Source organism: Mizuhopecten yessoensis, unplaced genomic scaffold, assembly GCF_002113885.1.
Source record: "Mizuhopecten yessoensis strain PY_sf001 unplaced genomic scaffold, ASM211388v2 scaffold11173, whole genome shotgun sequence".
In the NCBI taxonomy this organism is placed as follows: Eukaryota; Metazoa; Mollusca; class Bivalvia; order Pectinida; family Pectinidae; genus Mizuhopecten; species Mizuhopecten yessoensis.
Window position 1 is genome coordinate 2,291,493 of NW_018408916.1, and position 15,818 is coordinate 2,307,310.

Genomic DNA, 15,818 nt, shown 5'->3' on the forward strand with positions numbered 1-15,818 from the left:
ATAACAAGGACTTCAGAAAAACCTTATGAAGATCATGAAGGACATGAGGCCCAGGGGACTGAATACAACTGTAGCTTACCCGTCCTTTGCTAATATTACCCGGTGCATTCAATATGAAACATGTACATGCAAACCAAAAGAACAAAATACAAGACAGAAACATACAGAAATTTAGCATTAAAACAAAATCTTCAAATGGTAGCTTAATTTCTCTATTCCTATATAAGGGCTCAAAAATAATTTGGTATTTTCTTTAGCCAAGGGGATTCAATGTTACACTAATAAAGGTGGTTGGGGCAGTATGACAGGATCCAGCGAGGATAAACTATTAAAGGCTACTCATGGAGTCTCTTTGGTCCAAGGATCCTTTAATATACACTACATTAGAATAAAATCTTATGATGTACTCCTTTTTCCCCTCTAGCGCCAAACACTCTATTTAAACAATGCCGAGTCTCCTTGGCCAAGGAATGCTGCTCCATTCCATACCACATTTGGTCAAATTGGTATATTTTTGAGTGAAAAGTTGACAGATGACAGAACCATTTACCTGGTAATAGCTAATGCTCACAAAGCTAACAGTAAGTTCCTAACTTTTTTTTATCTGAAGTAATCTTGACTGACAATAAGCTATACTTACAAGATGGAGTATTCATTACAATTGATTCTGATACCTGGAAGGATAAATTTAGTCAATGATACAAATTCTGAATATAACCCACATTGTAAAACATTGCCTCATGGCTATTAAAAAGAGAATTAACCTCAAATAAATATCTTATCAACAAATTATTGTTACCACATTGTACAGTTCAGCTCTAATGTGCAATAATGCAATCACACATGCATTGAATAATTGTAGAATTCATTCTGTTAAGTAATGTGTATACAGTGGTCATATCTAGACATATAAGTAGCAAATGAAACAAAAACAAAATGTCAACATGTGCCTTATTTGTTTCGTAAATCAATATGATTACAGGTATCTGGTTGGCAGTAGACTTTCATATTAGTCTATTCCGTCTTTGCGTATTGCAGAGTTATCTCCTCTTGTGAGCAGGTATTGATTGTTACGTCATTTGTTTGTGAGAGTAACGTCACCAATTTTTGAGAAGATGACGTATTTTTTTTCACACAAACCAATGACGTAACAATCAATACCTGCTCACAAGAGAAGATAACTCTGCAATACTTAAAGACGGAATTGTACTATCACTGGTATAATGTGCTTAAAGCTTGTGACCAACACTATTGTTGTGATAGGCTTCAGTCCACCATGCTTTAACTGACAAGTTACACTGGATATAACACAAACAACATAGACGCCACCTCTCTTACACATACCTTGGTCTCCGTGTCCGGTTCCGACTTAGGGTGGTTCCCCAACAGATAAGCATCCATGGTTTTACCTTTATGGAGCTCCTTTCCCATCTTCTCTAATTTCCTGACACATGCCCCCTTCGTGCTCCGGGTACTGCCTAGAGTATTTTTACTTTTCGGTGTGACATTAGTAGAATGCTTGAAAATGTCCCAAACGCTTTTAGTGCTGCCATCTTTGGATGCTTCTGGACTTGTTGGGGCAAAAGCGGAATTATTCAATACTCTATCACTTTCACTAGCTACGCTAAAATGTTCATTATGGATATCGGCCTCAACTTTTATAGCCATCCTGCCAGGAACAGACAACTCTTGCGACTTGTGCTCTACACACAAATTATTATCTACATCCATTGCCGACGTATCACTTGCAGTATCCTGACTGTCATTAAAATCTACGACCATTTGGCCATCTATACTATCATCACAATCGGAACCTTTAGTGTCCTTCCCACTCTCAGAGTCGTTTTTCTTTTTCCCAGTTTTACCCTTACGAATCTCATTGGGAAGCTTATAACCTCCTAGTTTCCGTTTTCTGCGTTTGTAGGGAAATTTTTTACTTGGACTAGATAGGATAGGGGATGAGCGTTTTGATGAGAGCTTTGGGGAAGATTTCTTTGGTAAATGTTTATCGTGAAATTTCGAGGGACCTGCCCCCTTATGCTTGTTTTCCATTTTTCCTAATCGGCTTATCTTCTCTAGTGTCCGGCTATCAATTTGTATAGGATTGTCAAAGTCTGGTAACTTCACTATGACATTGTTTGGTAGCAACAGGTCACGTTTCCTTCGAGATGATGATGGGAATCCTGACTTGCGGGCTTTAGGCACAATTGTTCTGGATTTATTTGACATTGCACTGTCCGTCGAGTCCAGAGATCGTTCCTCTGAACTTCGACAACCTGAGAGATTACCTAATGGACTTCCTAAGTATCGCTCCTCAGAACTTCGTACATTACCAATGAACGAACGTTCCTCAGAGCTACGGGCACTTTGGCTTCTTAACTTTGCATCTAAAGAATCCTGATCCTCTGAATGTGTGTCACATGGAGGGTTTGTTTCTAGTGGTGGGTCTGCCATTTCTGTCTTGTTGACAGAAGTCTGGACAGCATCTGTGGACTCTGAACTAAGTTCTATGGTCTTAATTTCTGTGGTGTTCACTACATTTTCAATAACACTAGATTCCTTTACACACATGTCTTTTGGTTTCTCCGTAGATATTATGGAGTCTTTTTCTTTCTCGTCCTCCTCTTCTTTGGCAAGGATTCCCTGAATACTAGAATCAGATTGAACTTTATCAGGATCAGTTTTCATCTTTGAGATGGGATCTGGAGTTGTACTCCTACTACCATCGGAAACCACTGAAGTACAGCTGCTAATAGCAGTGCTTACGGGAGTACTACTCCTGCTGTCTTCTATAGAAGAGGCAGTGCCCGCCACGCTGACAGGTGTTCCACTCCTGCTACGTGTGGTGACTGGAGTCTTGCTGCGGCTCCTACATGTCCTGGTACTTACGGACCCAGAAACAGTCTCTGGATTTTCTGTAGGCCCAGTACCTGACACATCTGTACTAGGTGACCCTGCACCCAATAACCTTGAAACTGTCAACCCGTCTTGTGCTTCCTCTGACGGAGGATGACCATTTTGTTCACAATCTAACTGTGGCGATACAATTTTCTCACTTGGTGCGGGATGTTTTGAAGAGGAAATCATTGGTGAATCATTAACAGTTTCACTCTCGGGGTTTATAACATCGTGTTTGACTTGCTCAGAAGTGTTTTTGTTATCCGTTGCCAAAGTTTCTATTGATATAATTGGGGCGATATTACCGTTAATAATCGTCTTTTTCTTCAGTTTATCTACATCCTGGACATCACTTTTTCCAGTTGCCAGCACACCGTCACCAGGTCCATCTCCCTTGCTCTCTGTTCCAGTATCGGATAGGTAGCCGTTTGTGGCAGGACTTTTGGATATTTCAGCTACCTTTTCAGGATTGGATTCATCCAGAAGCTTGCTGCCATTAAGGACCACTTCCGGTGTTTTCATTATGGCGAGAGCTCCACCCTCCTTTGCCCCCGCAAAATCCACATTCAAAGATTCTCCAATGGTGGCTGCATTCTGGAACACATGGAAAAATAGAACTCACATTGTAATGTATTGGGTACCCGGGTATATGTGGTCAAACATTACCAGTCCAAGGAAATAGTCGTTGCAAGTCTTTCAACAAAATTTTGGATAAGCATGCAGATTTAATTTATTTTTCAAAAATGTTTTACAAAGAATAAAGAGGCAAATTCAGATTTGTTGGTGCTTGTTAAAAAATATATATACACATTCTTATTATAGGGAAGGGAAAAAAATATGATTGGTGACAGGAATGCAGGAAGATTAGTTTTTGAACGCAGGAAGATTTGTTTTTGGATACTGTATGTCAATTATTATAATATGAGAGTTTGAACATAATGCACACTCAAGTTGCCAACATCCTCAATACTTCAGGGGTATACATATCATGGCAAATGTGAAGACATGCGACAAGCTATTTGATATGTCTATGGTAAAAATAATCTGACCCATCACCAAGCTGATACCTGTCCTTTGAAGATTACAGAAGAGTAACCTTACTTCAAAGCTTGACAATTTTACCATTAGCTTATTGGAGGCTTCTTTTCATGTTCATCAAAGGATCAAACTAGTCTTGTATCATCCACAGGGTAGGTATCCTGAGCCTTCAATTTTGCAAGATCGCAAGTGAGTAATTTCAAGAGACAATCTTGTTTGTATTGACTGTATCAAACTCAACTGATGACCATCCTGCTGCCATACCACAAGAACAGACCCATCCTGGCCAGTATTTCCTATTCATATCTGATGTTATATGCCATTGAAATTGTTTAAGGCTGATGGAGAATGTAAATAGGTTATGAACACACAATAAATAAATAATAATGATGAAACGGTAGGTGGAGCTATCTACTTACAGATAAACTATACACATGTATAACACAACCCTGAGTATCCAAGTTATAAGGCTGATGGAGAATGTAAATAAGTTATGAACACACAATAAATAAATAATAATGATGTTTCTGGAACAGTAGGTGGAGCTATCTACTTACAGATAAACTATACACATGTAGAACACAACCCTGAGTATCCAAGTTATAAGGCTGGCTTTTTCTAAATCCTCGACAATTTGGTCCAAAATTAAACTATGTATATATATATATGAATAATATATGTAAATGATACCTCAAGATTAACAACAATTTCTTTTTGAACCATATTTAAGATGATATACATTTTTGGAGTACTATTTTAACCAGTTGATATAAAAGATTGGTTTCCAAAAACTGTAATTACAACATGCATCAGCAATAAATCTAGTTCCCACCAAAAAATTATCACAACTATCTAACATCAAAGTAATATCTCAAAAGATTAAGTAAAAGATGTAAAAGACACCAACAATTATATCACAGATGTAATCACCCCTTCAACTGAAATGTTCCCTTTGTTGACAATTGTTACCATGTGTTTATAGTATTAATATTTTTTTCACCATAAGTCAAATTCTTTATGTTTGTAAAATTATGAAAAAAAACATATTTGTCAAAAGTTTCAATAACAAAGCAACAACCAGATCCTTATGAGAAAATAAAAGAGGGCTCTCTATGTTGACTAGCTTAGTTCAAGAATTTCCTGTTATGAAAATCATATATGTAGTAGACTCTATATTATTTATATAATATGTTCAAAATTACAAAACAAAACTTATGAGGCAATTACAGAATTTACAGAAGCCCCTAGGCCTTCATTTAGACCAGCTCAAATTCAAATTTTTTTTGTTTTAAATAAAAGCTAGTAGTACATGAAGTAAACAATAATTATATATTCAGACTGAAAAAGGTCACCAGGAGTTAAGTGGGGTTTTTTGTTCTGAATTTATTCATGTTCAGGCCTAGGTTTGCTTTCCTTTACCCGGTATACTGGAGGAGACAAATATATATACCTGCTCACGTTCATAAAGATATTCGAGATAGAGATAAATGTTGTGTGTTTTTTTATATACAGCAGCATTGTACTCCTCTCTTGGTCCATATAACATATAGCCTACATTAACCTCAGCAGAAGTCGACAGTCGATTGCTAAATCAAGCAGTGGGCCAGTGGACTAGAAAGAGACAGATATGTACTGTATAGCCACATTAGTAATCATTTCATCTCAACCTTTCAGCTAGCAATTACTAGTCTATGCTTCCAGCTCAACATCTTCACAAGTCGTGCTGCTAGATGTCAGAGCTCGCTGGGGGTGACAGACACATCCTTACCGTTACATAGAAATGACTAATGGTAGAAATTGAAGTAGTTAAAACTTGTTAATGGTAAAATGTCCAGTATCAATAGATATCATCGTTTGTTATTCCAAAACTTGAATAGATGCACAGTATATATATATTTGTTCCAGATTTTCATTGTTATATTTTTCTTTTATATATTTATATATATGGGACTGTTTCAAGTTTTGATCTTGTATTGATTTATGCAGTAAAAACCCTGGTTATATTTGGTACCCTCAGTACTACAAACGTGCATTTATTTCCTGGTGCTGTACTTGACCTGATCAGTTTTATATTTCAATTTGTATAGACCAGCTGACCATGTGACTTCATAATTGATAGACAAGCATGCAGCTGACACTTTGTATTTAAAGTATTACGGCTGAATTTGTTCAGACACAATAACGCTGTCAAATTTAGAGCTGTACAAATTACGTCTTTAGAGACATAACGGAGCTGTAGAAAATGTGCCATACACTCATCGGTTCTGTATGTGTAATTGAGCTAACCGAGTTCTGCCGTCCATCGGGAAGTGCCTTCAGATAACCCCTGTACGACTATATATAGCCTGGAGTAGCTCCATTTACATATCAGAACCAGGTATTATGTACAGGTACACGCCAGGAATATTTATATTGACATGCTAGGAATCCTTTATAAGCCTCAACAGTGTACAGCAACATGGTCGTGGATTCCCATCCACATATTTCATGCATCTTATTACATCTAGTTCTATGATGACCTAGACAAATCAACGTCTAGATATACCCATACATGTTGTTTCCAAGAATCTGTTTCATATAACATATGAGGGATATGATGTTAGCACTGCAACCTTAGACATCATTAGTTATTTCACAGCAGTACCAGTATAACCTATGATTACAGTACCAATACTAGATCTGTTCTCCACCAAGTCTTAAGGGTGTTTCATATTTCATGTGTAATTGCATGCATGTCGAATGTGTTGGACCCACTTATGCACACATGTGTGTATTGTGTACTGTAGATTATTACCCACACTAGACAACAGTCTAACTCCAAGGATAAAACCGAGCTACCTATATAGCCAGCCCAACACTGATAATATCAATTTGAACATTAACCGATACTAACAGTACACCAATCAAATGCCAATATATTTTATGAAGCCAGCAATGACTCTTTTCTAGACTAGGGTTCACCCAGGGCTTCAAAAAATCCGGTATCCAATGACCAGTAGATTTGGCCTGTGGGCATGTGAAAAATTGTGTTTTCTTTCCAGGCAGAACATCAGAGCACATCATATGATCTACACTGTACTGTATGAAAATACCTTCCAAGCATAGCTGAAGGAAAATTTTGGGGCCAGTATATTACAATTTCTGGAAAATGATATATAAATCTCACTAGCACTAATTTGTGGCTAACAAGATTGACTGGTACATAAAAAAAGTTTTTGTTCATGTCCTGTCCCACACAAATATACAAAGGTTTATACTAATGTTTGGTCTTTGTAACACAAGGAATACTGGAGGCAGTGCGGAACTGGCTCAATCTGATATGTTAGATTACTTTGCTTTATTTTTATAGCATCTCTATTTTAGGAGATCAACATTTACTGGGATCTAACATTGGTAGGTGTCTGTGACAGGAAAAAAGTCTGTGGTCTATAAGACCAGATCGATAATCCGGTATTCAGTTTTTATCCGACTGATTTAATAGAAACTATTGATGAGTTCAATATTTTGTATCTCATACATGATCATCCCTGATAATTAAATTGAAAGTGAAAGAAAATTACAAACAAAAGTTTTTAAGGCAAATTTAACAAAGGTTAAAATTGTATTGCAGGAATTGGCGTATTATTAGTGAGGTATTATTAGTGAGGTATTTCCATCATCCAAAATTTATATATGTTTTCAGGGCAATAGTTGTAAAGATATGTAAAATAGTCTAATGTAGGACAAATTATTTGAAATTTTTTGAAATTGCCCCAAAAAAACTGCAGAGTAAGGAACAGATTCTATGGCAGCTAGCTATATAGTCTGGTAGGGTAAACGTTACAGGCCTGTGTGATAGAAAAGTTTAATAATCAATAATAATAAAGCACAACCTGTTGATAAATTGATCTACATTCAATTGTTACCGATCATATCATCATAATCAGCGTACGAGGAAAATCCCACAGCCATTAAATTTCGTTCATTTTATAGAGAAAATTAAACTTGAAATGATTTAACACTAAATTGAAATATAAAACTTTCAGTAAATCATCCTCATTATTCAAAAACAAAATCTATATTTTTGAACAATAAAAAGATTGCATGTGTAGACAGATGTTCTCATAATCTCATTGCAGATTGTCAGTGTAACTGTTTGCCCTGTCCTAAAACGTCACATGATAGGCAATATTGATTGTAAAGGATGACATTTGCAAGATATGACTATAAAATAACATTGTTTTTCCAATAACATAAGTAATGAAACTTTAAAACCTATTTTCAACATATTTTAATAACTCAGATATACTAGGGGTAAATTTGGTGTTTGATATTTTGGGAAATTGTGTTTATTTGGTTGTGGAAATGTAGAATTTCCCCAATGGACTTTGATTCCTATATATACACTCCAAAACCGACCAATATATAAGGACTGAATATCATATAAATGAATATTTAAGATATCAGCTAAGACTTTTGCCAAATAAATATTAAAATATATATCGTAATTGGTGATTTTTTTTCAAAAATCTAAAATTAATGTTTTAGACATTTCTGTCAACAACAAAAGACACGTTTCTTTCAATGACATATTGATTGCTTTTTAAACTTTGTTTACAAATAGATCCAAGTCTGAAATAGGTTAAGAGAAATGCCATATACCGATAGGTAGCAAACCTGTGAAAATTTTGAATTCAAAATTGTCTGTTGTGCAAATTTGTTTATCTCAAGAATTGTGACGGACTGCTTTTGAGAAGGTTATTATTAATATCCAGCTTATCAATCTGAACTCATCTGTATTAAGTAGTTCTAGTTGTTTCTGTGAAGCCAGACCGTTCAGACATCAATTACAAACAATACATACATAAACAACAAACAACAAACCAGTCTACTTGTCTATACCAGTAGTAGTGTGCTACGACACCCGACGCCCGTACAAGCCTACAGGCTACATCCTGTTTTGATGCTCAAACAAATGTACCCACCGAACCACCAGATAGTACAATTCTTACCACTGTATTTTTTCATTGCTATCATTCAGTTAAGGATGCAGTGGTCTAGAAGTTTTCCACGAACACTATCAAAGTTCCATAAAAAATTGTCTAATGATTGGGGGGCTGTGTAACAAATAATTTGCCATGGTCCGAGTTATGGTAACAAGTGTTCCACGAAAAGTGAAGTCTTTCACAGAAATACTTACATTACTAAAGTACTACATTTGTAGTTTGTACCTTTCCAATTGACAAAGATATTTCAAAAGCGTTCAGATAGTGAATCTAGACATCACAGGTGAAAATCAATACATACGTATGAAGGAACAATCAAGAATAACAACATTGGCTGTATATGTTTGCACTCTGGAGAAGAATGACTGAAGCTAATCTGAACAAATTTTATTTTGTACTTGTGTACCACATGTCGAGTACAGCAAGGACTGTGCAGGGGTTGATAACAAGTTCTCAGAGGTACATGGACTGCCACGACATGACTAACACAATCCCAGTCCTGCTCTCTATAAGAAGGTGTATTGTAGGAAGCTCCGGCAAGACACATGCTCTACCGGCAGGTGGGTGTTCATTCACTGGAACAGCCTGCCTGATGTGACCTTCATTCTAAGCACTATAGACATATATTGCCAGGGCTCTCTGACAGCCATACAAGCTACGCTGTACATGTAGAGCTATATAATATTATTGCTAGAGCACCCTAGTTCTAGTTCACCCTCAATCTCCTAAATAAATATATAGGTAGTAATAACTGATTACAATATTGTACGCATGATATAGCACAGGAAAATAAAGATTATTATTACACTGTTGCATTACAAATGAACAATGTATTCCCCCTCCATGGGCTAGCTATTTGCAACAAATCTGACTAAATTTAAAACAAATTTGATCATATTCTTACTTGGTGACTTAATTGAAAACTATAATGACCTTATTCTTACTGACTTGCAAAAACAGAACTACAGCATTGCAAATATATTTAATTTACAATGTGTTTTTGTCTGAAAAGTGTTTTTCTTGCAGGATAAGCTTTACATTTCAGGTCATGATGGGTTTCAGCAACAAACAATCCTAGATCACACAAGTTTCAGCAACAAACGTTTCTAAATTAATCATTCAATACATAGTCATTCTGTTTCAAATGAGATTTACGGAACAAGTCTCGAAGCTTTTCATCATCTCATGCAGAGTAGCAAATTGATCAAGATTGTTTTTATCACATTACACGTAACAAGAATGTATAAATATATACCAATATTCACAAACAAAATTCTATCCGTGTCAATGTCCTGATCTTCAATTCATTTCTATTATTATAGATGTTTTTACATGTCACAAATGTGACTTTGTATTTGTTCATACATTACAATGGACAATATAACAAGAGGTAATTATATATGCAAATTATACGATATATGGGTTTTGTATTCATTTCATAACTTGGTAGCCATGAGATAAAAGAACTGTCGACTCAATTATTCTACTCCTGGAAGAAGCCTATTACACATGCATTTGTGTTTTTCAGTGCAATACATGAACATGTGTCTGCTTATAAGGAAATCATTTTTAATGCTTTCCATTCAGTTACAGAGACCCTAATAGTCTACAAAACTGTGTCAATTATATTCAGAATAGCTGGAGATGGGAGCTGATAATGAGAGTTAGCCTATTTTGCTAAATTCCCATAAAAACACTTTTTAATTGAAATGTATGTATAAAAACACATTTTCCTATACACAAATGTTCAACAATACTAAGTCCCTTGATACCGTTCAGGCATTGAGGAAAAATAGTGCCATATTGTTTCATGATTATCTTTTACATTGTAAATTGCAAATTTAAATGTATATCATAAAATTTACAAGAAATAAGTTACGACTGCACGATTTCATGAGAATCGGAACGAATTGTTTTGCGTGCTCATCTCAAATAGTCAATGAATTTTCACATAGAGTGAAAAGGTCTTAGGAACGTTTCTTTTCAGATTTATTTTAGGTCGTATAATTTCATTTCTAACCTCCGTAAATGTTGATAACAGTACAGAAAACTTTGGTGGAAACATGTTTATAGATTAGAGCCAACTTGTCCAGTGGTGGGAAGTGATGTGACAAAATATGATCATAAACATGTTTATAGATTAGAGCCAACTTGCCCAGTGGTGGGAAGTGATGTCACAAAATATGATCATAAACATGTTTATAGATTAGTGCCAACTTGTCCAGTGGTGGAAAGTGATGTGACAAAATATGATCATAAACATTTACATGGACCGAATATGAGTTGCAAAAAGGTTATTTTTTCTTAGCTGATGAGGCCAGAAAAGACATGAGAGGATACTGAAGAATTTTTTGTCAATACGTCAGAAGAAATTACATGATTGCATTTCTTTTCTTATACCCTGGTAAGTTAAAAGCATCCTATATTGATGAAAACCGTTTGCTTCAGGTTCAAGTTCTCCAGATCAGGTGGCACATCTTAAAATTTACATTAAAATACACACATTAAATGAACAGATAACAGACATTTAATTCTAAAAGGAAGTACCCTGGCATACTCCTGGGAAGGTTTTAACTTTCAGTAATAGCCTTGATTAAAACTGTCAATTTTACCTCCAACTAACATGGCTGGAATGTTACCTTAACGTCTTTTCTAAATTAAATTGAATTGCTGAAAGGAAAACTGAAGCTTTCGAAATAAGATTTCCTCAAAATACGACTAGATTTGAATTCATTGTCGAATCATTTCACTAGAATAGATTATTGATTTCTGAAAATCATTGGGCATCGGCAATTATTTTGATCATGTGTAGATTCAACAACAGGAAAAATAATCGCATTATTCTGAAGATAAATCTTTAAGTTGTTCAAGTCATTTTCACCGACCCTTTCACAACACTTCTGACTAAAGATATGTTCATTAACTATCAAATGAAGTAAGGAACTCGACCCAAACCATTGAGCTATGCTGATTCTACATTGTCCTTGGTCAAGTAAATCCTCAAATAATTTCTCTATTCTGAGGTTAGCTGAAAAGTGGTAAGAAAAAGAAATATGTCATTATCGATCAACTTTTCCCACTCATCGGTGACAACCTCGGAATATCACTGAAGTTATGTATCACAATTCTTCTCCCTCAGAAAAGCTGGTACGCTGTACAAAGTATCAAAACATGTTCTAGAATTGCATTTTAAGTACTAAAATTATTTCTAAAACGCTATTATTGGGGTTTGCTTGTTACTGAAGCCAACGTGGTCTATTGTTGAAGTACTTTTTAAAATATTATTATTTGCTGATGGCGAACATGGACCTAGCCTGTGGGATGGGGCAAGGGATGCAGTTGACGCGCCTCCATCAGATTTATGCTTAGAATTTAACAGATTTTTATTGAAATTTTTCACCTATTCCAATGTCAATGATTTTTCTTGAATGTTCCAAAATCACCATTAAAAAGCTCTGCCCACTTCAAATATTTCAGAAAAGTGGTAAAAGTAAACGTTACATTTGTCAGAAGCAAATTGTTCTATTTCATTGCAAAAAAATGAACATTTCCTGCAATTTAGTACTGTACAGATGAGAAAAACAGCCTTAGAAAACAAATCTGTACCATAACTTCCATAATAGATGTTATGTACTAACTTGGTAATTTACATGTTATTAACAAACTAATATCTGCATTAGTAACTACAGCCTACTTTTTTTTCAAGCAGGAGGTAATCTGGGTTTTCATTAAGAACTGGTAGCAGGCCAAAATGACTCGTTCAGTTCTGATTTTGGTCTGTTCAAATCATATTTGTATACATCTCATATGTACTTGAACAGAAAGTTGGAAGGTTAAAATTTTCATTTGGTCAGTTTGAACAGAAAGTATTGATAAGCCTCGATAATACTGCAAGGTTAATGATGTATGCTGCATTTGGATTTAAATACATTTTTCCTCAAACAACATGTATTGTTTTGACAGTTTCTCATAATGGCAAAGATATGGAGTCTACGACACAGCCAGGGATAATCTTGGAGTGGACCATGGGGCCATTTACGCCTCAAAACTGAAATTGACCCCTCCATGTTCCAATTTTCCTATAATTTTACATAGGATTGCCCCTCAAGATTTTGATATTGACTTAAAATTGGTGAAATGGCCTGATGCTCTCAAGTTCCAGGATTTTCCCTGTGACCATCCCAAATTGAGTTGTTTTCCATGGTATTTTGGGTATTTTTTTTATTTTTTTTTAAAAGAGAGTAGTTTTTTTTTTTTACCAGATAACTTTTTCTCATGTTTTTGATCAATTGGGAATATAATTAAAAAGCCCAATCCTTAGAGAAAAATCCTCTACTTGTATTGGGAATAGGACCTTTTCCCAAACCCAGTTATATAGTCACAAAAACACTGCTGACATTCCCATTATTAAAGCAGTATATATTATTCTGCAAATACTGAAATGGTCACTGTATCAGTTATTCAGCAGATAATGTTACATAGCAGATTGTTTTCATTCAATTACTCGTCTAAGCTGCTGCAGCCAGGGCAGGGTCCAATGCCTGGGGCCAGTAGATTCACTCTACAGGCAAATAAATATTTATGTCTACTTGTCTCCCAGACCAGTGCAAAAAAATCCTATGAATACTAGCATACCATATTCTAGTGATTTGTATCCCAAGGATTGTGCAATACGATACATATATCATGATTCATATCATATTGTGATACTTGTCGCAACTTTTTGTACAAATCTGTTACTATAATTTTTCTTGATTTGAAACCGACCTACTTGATATTACACATATATCTTAGTGTTTGTATTTAATGCTGAATAAATTGTTTTTAAAAGTGATCTATCTCTCTATTAATTGTATAGCACTGAGGAAATGAATTCTTACAAATTGGTTAATAAAAAGGCAGTCACCCATACATAACTTTTTTCTTAAAGTATCACAATACTTTCGGCGAATGTCATGATGCATCAGCATTAAGAATAGTATTTATTCACAGTTGCATTGGTGAATCGTTACATCTCCACTATATTCACTACAAACGGGTTTTTTTACTTATCAATCATAAGTATAAGTATAAGTATCATAAGTATAAGCAGCTACTGCATTTTTCTGTGCAAATATTTTCAACCTGTATTTTAGCCTGGCACTAAACTATAGGGATTTTCAACCTATCTCCAAAAGTCTTACAGCTTTTTGACAAGCATTTTTCTTTGAGACCTAATAAAAAACGTAGGGACCCGGAAACCAGCCTCAGGATGCAAGTTTGGACCTGTACTCATCCTGGTTAGTCGGGAGCTGATATTACGTGTTTTAAGGGTTTAGATCAACATTCGGTAAAACTGCCCACCCGCGTTGAATGATACTTAAATGCTAGCAAGCAGTTTTGTATTAAGTTTGGGTATCTATAAATTGAGTCTACTTATTCTTATTAGTCTTTCTCAGCCTGAAATCTTTCACAATTTTGAAAGCACAACACCAAGAACTATTACTAAAACATGTATATTGCTTCCAATGGGAAACAGCTTGGTTCTTTCTGTCAACATGTTGGGAGTAATCAGGGACCGACCAATCATGGCATGACATTAATTAAAACTTTGATACAAATTATCAATAAATACGGTTTCTAATTGACATTTGTTGCAAGATGTAACAGATGACTGATCTTTAAGAACTACAGTCCTTTCCCCATAAAAATGGTTGTTTAAAAAAAAAAGTAGCATGGAGTTAAAGAAATATGATTGTTAGCAACTGGATTTCACACAATTACATTACGGAGATAAACTCTGGTGTTCAAGACTGTGGTCTGCCAGAATCATCAATCTTTTCTTGAAAAAAAACCCTTGAAATTGCTTATACAAAAGTGCGCAAATTACGTTTTTACGGTATATATGTTAACCAGAAAACAGGGTTCGAATTTAAGCTCGCATACTTGCGAAAAGCGAGTGCAAATTGCAAACTGCAAGTAGAAATTTCAGACACCAGCATTTTTTTGCGAGTGAAAATTTTGGGCTGCATAATCCTCATTTCTAATGGTTGGTCTTTACAAATTCTTTCTTTGACAACTCGCGGTCATTTAAGCGCATTCTTGTCATTCGCCGAACGAATGATTCGGGTTTTTTCATTAACGGAAGTTTACAATTGATACATGTCCCGTGCGTATGTCCGTTAGGAAGTACCTGCACAAATAATGATGACGTTTACCGCATGCATGATGTTTTTCGGTAATCTATTTTTAGTTACTATTTATAGCGCAAATACGATAGGCTTGACTAGTCACGTGGTTGTATTGGGGTTTCCCAAGGTTAAATTTCACAGCTCGCTGCACCGGCAAAATAACAAAAGGACAAGTTGCTGATGTTGCCCTTAGAGAGTATGACCCAAAACCTGCTGTGACAAGATGGTGGTTGTCGGGACAAAGACAGAAAAGACCAAATACTCTACCATATGGAGCAAGAAACTAAGATGCAGTTTCTATGCTATATCTTAGAATAGCCTGAGCAGGCCAGCATCCTTTCACAGCAAGGTTTGCGTCATGTATACATCCCAATGACCATAATTTAAAATGTCAGTTAATACTGTGTTGTTTTAGAATTTAATTCTAAGTTAACATGTCTAATAAAGTTGGAAAAATGCAAATTGCAAGTTGGTTCATTTAGCAAGTAAGAAAAAATACCACTTACGAAAAAATGCAAGTAGAAAATCTGGTTAAATTCGAACCCTGGAAAAATGTCTGTAAGACATAAATGCCCCCGTCAGCGTGTGAAATTAATTTCAGTGTTTGACGGGACAGGACGGGGCAGACATGGACAACACTATATGCCCCCCATTTTATGAAGGGGGCATAAAAACAAATGGATTATGCATTTCATAATTAAATTTATGTTATTATGCAGTCAAACTT

The 15,818-nt window shown here is 35.5% G+C and overlaps 1 protein-coding gene across 3 annotated transcripts in view; it reads right to left on the minus strand.

Moving 5' to 3' along the window:
• The window catches only part of LOC110467381 (mucin-17-like), a 41,496-nt gene that overhangs the window by 24,287 nt on the left and 1,391 nt on the right, over window positions 1-15,818 (minus strand). For all 3 annotated transcript variants that reach the window (XM_021524505.1, XM_021524503.1, XM_021524504.1), the window contains exons 2-3: window positions 1,345-3,492; window positions 641-674 (exon numbers count right to left, since the gene is read on the minus strand). In XM_021524505.1, coding sequence (XP_021380180.1) covers window positions 641-674; window positions 1,345-3,492 — 2,182 coding nt within the window. The remainder of the gene's footprint in view (window positions 1-640; window positions 675-1,344; window positions 3,493-15,818) is intronic.